Below are 12247 nucleotides of genomic sequence, written 5' to 3' on the forward strand. Positions count from 1 at the left end.
CCTAGTTGTGTGTCTTTTTTTGGGGGGGGGGGGTCTAAAGTCATCAATTTTGTGACTCGAGTCCAGGTCATGTGACTTGAATCCACGACTCTACACACTGCTGGCTCCACTACACTGAGATAGAAAGAGAAGCCACGCTACTACAACAGAGACGATGAAAATGCCTCATACATGCAAACACAAAATATTTTAAATAATAAACAAATGTATGCCGGTAAAGCACAAAAATAAATCGATAAAATGGTTCAAAGAGGCTTATAAAACCATTTCAGCCCAAAGCTAACAAAACACAGGCACACATGCACAGTGCTCGGCAGTGGCCAGTGCTGGAGGCTCAGGATAAGGAGGGAGGTGATGGGGGTAGGGACAAAGACACACGTACACACCAGCCAGTACTGGGGACTTCGGGCATAAACGACACGAGTGGGAGCAGGTGTTTGTGCTGTGCAGCCTGTGGGTCAGACGGGTGGATGGACGGACAGATTGATGGAGGTGTGTGAGCGACAGACAGAAAAGGGATGGGGCTGCCGCCTTATCAGGCCAGGGCCAGACCACCATACCCCTCTCCTGCACCCAGCAGTCAGACTGGACTGGGCAAATGGCGGGCCAGCAGCACTGCGAGGGGCTTGACTGGTGAGGGTAAGCTTTGTGGAGAGTGTGAGAGAGTGAGTGTGTGTGTCAGAGTGAGCATGTTTACCCCAGCTGCACAGTGGGAGTAGGCCGGCAGGTAGCAGCCAGCAAACACATGTGTATACACACACATGAACACAGGTTGGGAGCCACTGGCCACACAGATGGACCACCACCAACATTGGTGAAAGTCTGTGTGTGTGAGTAAAATCCAAAAGATTCTGTGACAGTAATACTTTTTTGAGTATCTTTGAACAATTGAATGTTGTCCTACCTCTTTAAAAACCGTCTGTAGATTACAGGTGTAGTATGTGTCATGATTACTCAATTGTTAGAGTTTAGTCCTGAACCTAAAGGTTCAAGCATTTGTCTGCAGTCACAACCTGCAATTAAAGCCAGACCTCTAATTGCACCATTTTCAGTTAAAGAGGACATTTAATCAGCTGCTATATAAAATTAGCAGCCTATAGCTTTTAAGGATGTAGGCAAGTGACTCAAAAAAAAAAAAGTTAGATGTGCACTGTTTGTCAGCTCAGCTTGGTGATTCTCGATCTCTTTGTGTTTGTATCCTGCCAGGAGCTGGTGGTGAAGACCATAATAGTGGCTGAGCCCCACGTTTTGCATGCCTATCGCATGTGTCGCCCCGGCCAGCCACCAGGGAGCGACAGCGTCTGCTTTGAGGTCCTGGGCTTTGACATCATCCTGGACCGCAAACTCAAACCCTGGCTACTGGAGGTACAACTCCGTATGTGTGTTTATGTGTTTATGAGGTGTGTGTGTGAAACGGCATTATTGCGTTTTAAATTTTTTTCCGAGTAATTTCTACTCCCCATTGCTGACAAAAACGTTTTTTTTTGCCATAATAAGAAGAAGTGTATTTACTACATTTAAAGGGACAGTATAATTTGCTAATTTCAACGTTTTAATTTTACTGTAGTATATTTTGTCAATATTATGTATGTCAGTATATTTTTGAACTTTAAAACATAATGAATAATAATGAAAGCATTGTAAGGGATTTACCGTGATCGATAAAATATATTTTTAGGGTGTGTATGTGTGTGTTCGGCTGCCGTCTGTGCAGTCTCACCTGTCTGTGCTGCTACTAAAGTGACAGCGGCTCCTAAACTGAAGTAATGTGGCATCAGCGGGAGAGAGGGAGAAGTGACAGAAAGCATAAACACACACTGATTTTGCTTACACATTTTCATCCCTGGTGCACAAAAACACACACAAACATCTACACAGTCTCAAGTATGTATTTATGCACCTCCAAACACAACCAGAAGACACACTCCCATGTAAAATGAAAGGTTCACAACCACAAAAATGAACACACAATTACATGGATGTGTGCATTCATACACACACCCACGCATACAAATAGAGATGCAGGCATACACAGCTGCATATAAGACAAGACAAAGACCCCTTTTCCTCATACAAATGCAAACATGCAGGGTCGGAAAATATAGGTCAGGACAGCAAGTTCACTAGCAAGACACCCACCCCTCATTCTCTCAGTGTCAGTCTCTCCAAGTGTCAGTCACTCAGGAGATGGATTTCAGTTTAGAGTCCACTCCAGGATTTCTGTCTCACCGTTGTGATGTCAGCCTGTCAGTTAAAGCTTGACCTAAATCCTTTAGCCCAAAGTGGCTGCGCGCCTTTTCCCCCCTCCTCTCCCACAAATTGACTCAAGGATGGGAAATGCCTCTGGGATAATTGTTTGTTTTTTTCCCCATCATGACATAATTACCTGCCTCTTTTTGTGTGGTTGAGCAGTTGTACTATATGACAAAAGGATGTACAAGAAAGAGCAAGATGATGGTGTTCCTTTTGACTGCTAGTGCACTGTGATATTATGTATGTGTGTGTGTGTGTGTGTGTGTGTGTGTGTGTGTGTGTGTGTGTGTGTGAGACATGGCAAACAGCCGTGAATGCAGTTGTTCCACTCCAGCAGTAATGATCCCCTCTGTGCTACTAGCAGCTCTCTATAACTCTCATCAATTAACATCCCACGCACACATACACACACACACACACACATATACAACCCTGCTTCTCTTTCACGCAACATTTACAGCAACAATCATTTATATCCAAAAAAAACAGCTGATTAGTCAGGGGATGCTTGCAAGCATAGAGACCCCTTCTTAAATCCTCACTACGGATGCTGTCAAGCCTGAAAATAACTTCATTACCTCTTTTGTAGTCGACGTTCATTCCTATTCTGCAGGGACACAGTGTGGCCCATAGGCTGGTTGCCACAAACGGTACCCTATGGCAAGCCCTCAGGTCCAAATTAAAATTTTCAGCAGATCTTTTTGCAGCATTTTGCGGCAACACAAATGCATTTCACTGCATTTCAACATTTTATTTATTTTTTTATTTCTGTCACCCCCTTGAATCAGAAAACTTTAAAAATGGAATTGGAACACAATCTAGGTCTTACAGGTTTGTTTTGAATTTGTGGACTTCAGCTCTCAGGTTTCCCTACGGGTGTCACTGTGAATTATGTGTGCCATGCCTCATTGGGCCTTTACCCAGACTGCTGTTCTGACAATGTCTTCCTCTCTTACTCTTTAAAACGTCAAAGTTGGTTGTTGGACATGCAAACTCGCAGCCAGGAAATGAAAGTTCAACCTGTGTAAACTCCAAGTCAGTCAGATACCTGAAAGCTAAATGGTATCATATATAAGAAACTGTCAAATGACATTAATCCTGCCCTTTTGTATTTGTATTTTTGTCTGCCATTTTGTGTGTGTGTGTGTGTGTGTGTGTGTGTAGGAAGCTGGGGAGGGAAAAGCAACATGATTGCCCCTCACATCCTCCAATTACACTTCTAGAAAGTAGCCACTGTTTTTTTCAAGACAAGGTATTCAAAATAGTGCAACTCCAAACCCCTGTGATTAGAAGCGAGTCGTCGCCCCTATTTTGGCTTTGCAAGAAAACCTCTGTACAAGATACAATACAGCGACTCTTTGTAAGCAAAGAGAAATCATTGCAAATATACTGATAACGAATAGGGACACTCAAGAGGAACAACCCACAGACCAGCGCACACCTGCTAAATAGCTTGTCACAGGGGGGGGGAAACAGAGAAAGCAGGAGTGATGCTTCTCAAACCAAGGCCAGGCATCAAACGGGCACATTATGCTCAGAGCAAGTATAGAAGGTGGAGAAGAGCAGGTAAAAAGAGAGAGACGGGCCTTTGTGTGATTCTTATCTTAATTCAGCAGAGTTTTCAACACAAGTTTTACCTCCTATTGACATTCAAAACATCAGCACTACATAGGCGCGCACACACACACACCCACACACACACACTTGCTCAAATGGCGTAACCCGAGACGTTCACTTTCATTAAACCAGCCCAGACAGCATCTGTGTCTCGTATGGGAAAGGCGTTTCATTGAGCCGCGATCTTCTCACACACACAAGCACACACACACACACACACACAAGCACATGCACACACACAGTCAGCTTAGACTATGGTTTGTATTGTCAATGCCAAGGCTTTTGCTTTAAGGGCTTCATTGAGTGTTTTCTTTGTCTTTTGACAGCAAAATAATAAATAATAGCAAAACAAAAATACAACGGAAAACATAATCAATGCAGAAATAAATACACATTTAGTTTAGCTCAGGAACTGCCTCATGATAAGCGTTGCTCATAAATTCTGCTTGTATGTGGTGGTGTCTTAAAATTGGGGTACATGGGTCAAAGAGAACAGCAGTCATCTGAAAATCCAGTGTGTCATAAGGAGTGCATTTTACTCAATGGAAAATATAGCAATGGGACAGCACTGTCACCCCTGCACCCCCTTCCTCTCTCAAGTTTATCCAAGGCTCATGTGCTGTAAGCCGGCGTGACAAATAATGTCAAATGGAGTGAGGAAAAGGGGAAAAAAAATACTTGAGGTTTGGTGGGTGATGGGCGAGGACAAGAAGAATACATACACACACACAAAAATATATTTTTTGAAAAAAGAAAAAAAAATAGAAGCTTATGCTAGTCAACTCAAAATAAGAAGAAACAAATGTTTGTAGTGAGCACGTATAATTACAAACGTGCCTGGTCTGTGAAAAGCTGTCTATCTAGTGTCAGGTACCAGCAGCTCAATGGCTGGTCGGCCTGCTCGTTAGGGCCACAGTCTGTGTGTGTGTGTGTGTGTGTGTGTGTGTGTGTCTGCGTGTGTGTGCGTGCGTGTGTGTGTGTGTGTCGGTGTGTGTGGACATTCTGATCTAACTCCAGCCTACAGCACGTCTTTTTATCCAGTCAGAGAGGCATGGAGGAATCTCGCTTAAAACACCAAAACAGGCCAAATTAGTATGAAACGGATTGAAGAGACGAGGAAGAAACCTCGTGTGCCAACTTTCACGGTGTTTTTCGTTCGGTACTGAGATGCCATCGGACACAGGAGCTTAGGCTGCTTGATTATTGATGGCTGCAACCTATCTACCATCTCCTCCTCCATCCCTTTTCTTCTCTCCCCTCCTGCCCCCCCTTTAGGACGGCTTGTGCGGAGTGATTGGCAGCTAATGAGGCGGGCATGGTTTGGTCAACCGTGGCACTGGTTTGTTTGCGTCTCAGTGTGTTTGTGTGCGCGTGTGTGTGTGTGTGAATGGGCATTACGACAACAGACTGCAGCTGGACTGCTCCCCTAAGGGCGGTGATTCTTCACCCCTCCTCTCCCTCCCTTCCTTCACCCCTTCCTGAAACTTTCCTCTCTTTCTGTGCTTTGCCCCCAATTGTTTCAAGATGAGTTTGGTTTTGCCTCTCCGTCCTTCAGAGCCAACATAATCCAGACTTCCTTTTCTTTTGAGTGCAAGTGTATATGTGTGTGTGTGTGTGTGTGCGTGTTTGTGTTGGGGTGTGTTTGTGGGGAGTAATCTGCGCTGGCAAGTGTAAACAGATGCCACGGTACACACATACACGTAGAAACAAACACATGGATATAACTCTTACACATCTCCAACACACATGAACGGAGACTGCAAATGAATTACAACGACTGAAAATACCGTTAATTTCCTCTGTGGAATAAATAGTGCCTCACACTTACGAAAGCTTTCAATTAAAATTCTGCTTCATCCGTGCAGAATTAGATGAAGATTTTATGTTCTAAAAGCTTTCCATGAAAGTGTAAAAGAGTAGCCGTTCAAAGTGTTTTCCTCGGAGTTTTAGAAGAAGGATTTAGAGGTTAGCCTGCCTTTCAGATATTTCCTCAGGAAATTTGAGAAGTGTTTTCTAACCCCTACAACAGCCGAGTCGAACATTATTGTGTATTCAGGGTGATTAAGGAGGAATTTACTTGCTACCCATGCTCTCCAAATTTCATCCCCTCATGATTGAATTTTCTCGTGTGAAAAATGATAGAGGAGAATACATACAGTTTGATGTACTCAATTATCTTTCAGAGTTTCTCTTGCACCCTTCCACCTTTCATTCTCCTTTTGCCTTTGATTAATCTTTTGCACTTAGTGGGCTTCATTCTTATTTAAATGTAGCTCTGAGGGGGCGTCTTTCTCCCTGCGATCCCTAGGTGGCAGTAGTTACCTACGAGCCACTCTTTGGCTTATACGAGGTTTATTAAAGAATAATTAGAATGATGTATGGGACTGTCTGTCTCTATCCACATCCATTTTCCCCCAACATGACTATTTCATAGAATAAGTATCAAATTAGGAGCGCACGGGCCTCGTATGTGGGGCAGTTGAAAAACACACCCCAACATTTAGTCATTTATCATCAGGCATGTACGGCAGCAGCAGTGACAGTGTGTGTGTGTGTGTGTGTGTGTGTGTGTGTTGTGTGCATGCATGTGATTGAGGGGGAAGTTATATATTGCATGTTTATGAGTGACATATGGAACTGTAGTGTGTGCGTGTGTGTGTGGTTGAGTGTGTTAGAGACTATAAAGGGAGATATATACTCTTGCATATTTATGACTGACTGTCTGGAACCTGAGGTGTGTTTTGTTGTGATATTCTCGTATGTTTGTAAGTAGGTGTGCGTGTGAGGCTGCATAACTATGTCCACTTTTACCTTTCTGTGCTCCTTCAAAGCACCCTTTTCCTTTTCGTGGCTGTGTCAGATTGTATCTCTGTGTGTCTTCAAAGAAAGAAAAGGAAAAAAAAGCAACAAGAAAAGCAACACTCCCTGCACCCTGCCAGCCAGTCAGTCAGGCAGGTCAGGCCGACTGGTGGCTGAGCTAAGCGTTGGACCCGCTCACTCCCAGGGACCTTTACCAGCAGCTCAGCATGCTCAGCTAGAGTTTCCCTGTGTTCGGCTGGACCAAAAAAAACGCCACAAAAAGAACAAAACAGTGATTGATAAGACGGCTGAAACAAGAGAGTGACTTAACATGGCGGCCAGCTGTCTGTCTTTCTGTCGCTCTGCTACTCATGCTCTCCCTCCCTTGCCTCGCTCTCTCATTCCACCATTGTGCGGCAACAAACACTCCATTCTGACAGCGGTTGAACTGTGCCGATACCCTCGAGTGTGCGGGGCAGAATGGGAGGCTTGTCAAAGCAGTGGTTGTTTACACTCTGCCAGGAATAATAAGAGGGGGTCCTTTTTCTGAACCGATTAATCACGAGCAGCCCTTGCACTTGTCTGACGAGTTTTCCAGACACAGAATGGATGTCGATGGGGGGAAGCAATTTGTTGTGGAAAGAAAGCAGCTGATTGTTGTTGATCCATTGCTATTGCTATGTTATTAGGGTTGGTGTGACACAGCAGAAGGGCACATGCAAAAAACTGTTTGATGCCCACATTTTCAACAATGAGTGAGTCAGGATAATCGACAACGACGAATTGTTAGACAAGAGTCGGATTCTGAGTCAGTGTACGGACTGAGATTCAGTCGATTCTCTCTCGGTGAGCAGAATGACCGATGGCTACGTTGCTAATAGTTTGTGCTAGTTGCACTTCTCTGTACTGTAGGGCCTGCAATAAACATCAGTAGACAGGCTTCAGTTCACAGACAATTCAAACCAAATGGATCATTTAAAAAAGAAATAATAAGCCCTCCCTCCTACAAGCTTTATTTGCCTTCATAAACACTGGCATGTGTCTCAGTCACACACCTCCAGGTGCAGAAAATAAGAGAGTAACATGTACTGTAATGTGTATGTTCATGATTTACTGCTCACCCTCTGTTCTTTGTATGTTTAACTGGGTGATCAGATGAGGATAAACCTGTCCTGTAAAGAATTACAGACTGATATGTTCTTCTCCTACATGTTTGGCCGAGTGATATTTGGGCTGCATTGATGCGATGCTGATGCTGAACCGAATCAAAGCACGAGTAAAAAGAAGTTTCTAATCTTTTCATCTGACATTTTTATTGAATGCGTCTTGGAGCAACCGAAGGCTCCTTTAAGACCCTGCCAGAGTCACTTAAGGAAATCAGAGTGGGGGTTTTGGGAGCCTGCAGGGGTTCATTAGGACCAGACGGGTCCAACTTCCTTTGCCAGAGAGGAAAAGGGCGAACACAGAAACACAGAGAGAGAATGAATAAGAAAGGTAACAACCAGAGCGTGAGCGATAGCAAGCGAAGGGAGGGAAATAAGTGACCAGACAGAAAATGGCTGGAGAGACAGGAAGAGAAACTAACCAGAAGAAGAAGGTGACTAGAGGAGAGTAGACGGAGAGAGAGGAAAGATTGAGGGAGAGCAAAGAGAGACAGCGAGTGCTGCGATGCCAGTCTACTCTGTGACAGCTTGACACCACAAATCAAACTAAGAAATGAAGACAAGTAACGAGACAACCGTCGCCAGGATCACTGCCAGTCTGGCTGTTACCTATAGGCTACGCTGCTCTAAAGCCATACTCTTTTCATTGTGGCTGTCATATCAGGGAGTGCTCTAAATGAAAACAGACCTCTTCCCTCTTTTTCTTTTGTGATGTTTTTTTTTTTTCCTGAGGTAAGGTACTGCAGTGGAGCTTTGCCCTTCTCAGCACACAGAGGGATGTATGGTAGAGTTCATTCTATTGAGTGAAAGAGTCCCTGTTCCTCTTTTCCTCTGTGCACTGGAAGACATTCATCACCCACCCCCCCCCCGCTTCCTTCTGATAAATGGTTGCCGTTTAGAAAAATTTGCATGTGGGTGCGCGCACACGCTTGTACAAACCCATGTCATACTGGTGCAGATTTAGCATCGGACTTTTTGTATTTGTGGATCTATCCTCTAAACTAGTCGAAGAGACTCGGGCAGTGTTGGACCAACTCAGAGAAGGTTATACAGTTGCTTCAGGTTACCAAAGACAGCTACATCTCCGGATAAGTTTTCATATCCTTGGCATGCTCTTATTCACCTATGCTCAGCCTCACACCGCTACATTCATTCAAACATGGAAGCCTCTTTGTCCAACCGTATTCATATCGTGGCAGTTTGGGGTTTAGGTGTCTGACTCGAGGACAATTTAGGAGGAGCCTTTTACGGCTGACTCAAATGAACAGCCGTTCAGTAGTTACCGCTCTCTTTTGGACTACTTGCCCCTCGGTTGGAAGCGCATTCAACCCTCTGGCTCTCTCAGTTCCTTGGACCCTGGTTGTGATGTAAATATTATCTCACAGCACTGTTCCCAAATCTGCCACACAGCAGTAAGCACCTTTGTGTCAGGATTAGTAATGGCTAGAACCGTGGAGGAACAGAAGAGAAAAAGAGATGGAGTTTTTGAGTGCTACCCCCGCAACCTTTGTGACTCTTTGCACATCTCTGTAAAGGGGCTTTGAGGATTTGTTGCTGATTTTCGCCCAAATATCTTTATGGTTCCAAATGGCCTGATGTTGCACACCAATCTGTTTTCTCATTTTCCCCTTTCAGTATTATTTACCCAAGTTCATGATTGGTTGATAGGATGGATCTATTACATGCTCTAAAACCTCCGATTGGCTCAATGTTGCTCTGTTTATGGACATCTCCATCTGTGATTGGCTGCCGTGCTGCTTTTTATGAGTTCAACTGTATCCAACTGCTTTTTTTTCGAAGGGAAGATAGGAACGGGACGAATAATGTCTCACTCCAACTGCAGATTACGGCTACTGATAAGGATGAATTTCCAGCTACAGCACTATTAGCAGTGATTTTTCTTTGATTGAAAAGGATCTTTCATTTTCCCCAACGGATGCAGCCATGCTGGGTTATAGAACTCCCGTTCTATAACCCAGCATGGGAGACGGCAAGTTTCAGTCAGTATGGCTATTACAAATCTAATGACATCAAAAGGTGCCAACCATACTGATGTTCCCACATGAAAAAATAGGGGAAAAAATGAAGTTTGAACGACGTTTGGAGGAGACCTAACTTATCTCAACAATCAAGGTTTATTAGCCTGAGCCAGCCTTTCCGAGGCCATCTGTTGCATTGTCATTTTGAAGTCACCACTTAGGAAGACACCATTTCAATTGCGGTTGCCAGTTCATTCACCCTCCCTCCGCACTTTGTCAAAAAGACAGAGGGAACATACAAAGAGTAAAAAGGGAAGAATTGATTTGTTGTGTCAGGTATAATAACTGATATCTGAATACCTTGCACCATCGCTGGTGTTTGTTAAGAAAGCTAAGCTGCTCTTGAATTTTTCCCCGGGTGATACTGGCTTTTGTACCTTAAATCACAGGTGGCTTCTTCTGTTCTCGCTCAGTTGACTCCCTCTGAGCTATCTCAATTGCATATGATCGGACTGAGCCGAGCGCTGGTAATTCACTGACGCTCACAAAGAGATTGTTGGTGGCAGTGGTACGGATTGGTCTCGCAGTGCCTGGCATACTTAAGTTACAGAGTCATGGACTGCTTCCTGTGGTTGACAGAAAAGGGCAGGGTCACTAATCTAGTGACAGCTTAACTTACACAATCTGTTCATATGCATGCTGTCATACACACATAGGCTCTTATTCATGCACAAGCATACACACATCAGTGTCAGACAAGATTCATGCCCAGACAAAGACTAAGAGTTCCAAAGTGTCCTTCAAAAAGACAAAACTCTCCCTTTCCATCTCTTTCCTCCCTCTTCTTATTGTGGGAACAGATGTCTTTTTTCCAAACATGCCCTAAATCCACTCCTGTAATTGCATAGCATTTCTGTCTTCTGAGTTGAGAAGGAGGAGGAGGAAAAAAAACGAGATGAAGTAGGAAAATATTCTTTGAATGTTTCTCTCCTCTCCTCTCTGGCAGATCAATCGAGCGCCGAGCTTTGGGACCGATCAGAAGATTGATTACGACGTGAAGAAAGGGGTGCTGCTAAATGCTTTCAAACTCCTCAACATTCGGTACGGTTCTCCACCATGGTCCTACACACACATGCACATGATTGTTGATGGACACACGTGAATTGCATTCAGGGGCCCCATTAAGTTCCATGTGCAGAGGCAGACAAAGCTCACGACAAATTTTAATTTACAGGGCTCTGAATGTTTCAAGATTTCAATCGATTCTTTCAGGTTTCTTTATTTGACAACCCTGAAAACTTTGGAATTACTTTGATGCTCGGCACAGTGCGGCCTTCATCTCGTTTCTTTTTCAATCGGATGACACCGTAGTGACATTTGTGAAATTTGTGTATTGGTGCTGCTGTGGTAGATACAAAGACAGACAATGGCCAAGGTACAAAGCTATGCTACTACTGTGCGCATTGTGCACCCTTTAATCAGACATGCTGTGTGTGTGTGTGTGTGTGTATGTGTGACAGGAACAGGATAGCAGTAAGTTCTGCTATCTGTATTTCAGAGTCTACATTTTCCCCCTGCTCTGTGTATTTACATAAACTTACTGTGTTACTCTTACTTTGCGGATGTATTTGTTTGCCTGTGTACAGTAGGTTATGCACACGGTCGTTCCTGTTGTGTAATGTATTTTTTGTATGTGTATTTGCGTGTGTGTGTGTGTTTGCTGGCATGCTTTTCTGTCCCCTGGCTACAGTGAGCCTGTCCATTGATTGATCATCGTACACCAGACCTCTGGATCTCTGCTCTCTTTTTTACTTTCTCTCTTTGTGCTTGTCCCCCTATTACTGCTCTAAATATAGTCTCAACTCGACGAGTCACACACATGCACCAATGCAGCACACACACACACACACACACACACACACACACACACACACACGCACACACACAGATCAGTTGATCAATTACATGCAGCATCGTAGATCTAGTTTGGCCGAGTGTGGTGCGGGGTGCAGCCATCCCACATAGAAACTCACTCTCCTTCCTCCAGCCCTGCTTCAGTCGACACAAAAACAAATCTCTTATCAAAATGATTTGTTTCATGGCTGATGTTTGCTGTGTTCCCACAGATTAAAAGGGGAGATTTTGATTATTTCATGACGAATAAATCGTAGGAGGCCTGGAATGGCAGCGGGGAGGTATTTCCACTGGACAAACTGCTTATGTTCATGCTGGAGTGAATGAGGGCTTTGTTCTACCTCGCTCACTTTTTCCTTATATAGTAATGGCTTTGCTTCCCAAAAGGGAGGGAGGGGTTGGTGGTGTGTAGAGGTAGGGTCGGCTCTCAACTCTGCTCACAACACCGACTGTATCAACGGGGGATCAATTCAGACCCGGCCGGGCATGGACATTGATAAACCTCAGCCCCCCAACGGCACT

At 44.3% G+C, this 12247-nt stretch overlaps 1 protein-coding gene across 2 annotated transcripts in view; it reads left to right on the forward strand.

Annotated features, from left to right (window-relative positions):
• Positions 1–12247, forward strand: part of ttll7 (tubulin tyrosine ligase-like family, member 7) — a 59796-nt gene that overhangs the window by 14351 nt on the left and 33198 nt on the right. For both annotated transcript variants that reach the window (XM_076088620.1, XM_076088621.1), the window contains exons 8-9: positions 1207–1365; positions 10818–10912. In XM_076088620.1, the coding sequence (XP_075944735.1) occupies positions 1207–1365; positions 10818–10912 (254 nt within the window). The remainder of the gene's footprint in view (positions 1–1206; positions 1366–10817; positions 10913–12247) is intronic.

This window comes from Anarhichas minor, unplaced genomic scaffold (assembly GCF_050575085.1).
Source record: "Anarhichas minor isolate MPS153535 unplaced genomic scaffold, ASM5057508v1 ptg000010l, whole genome shotgun sequence".
NCBI lineage: Eukaryota > Metazoa > Chordata > Actinopteri > Perciformes > Anarhichadidae > Anarhichas > Anarhichas minor.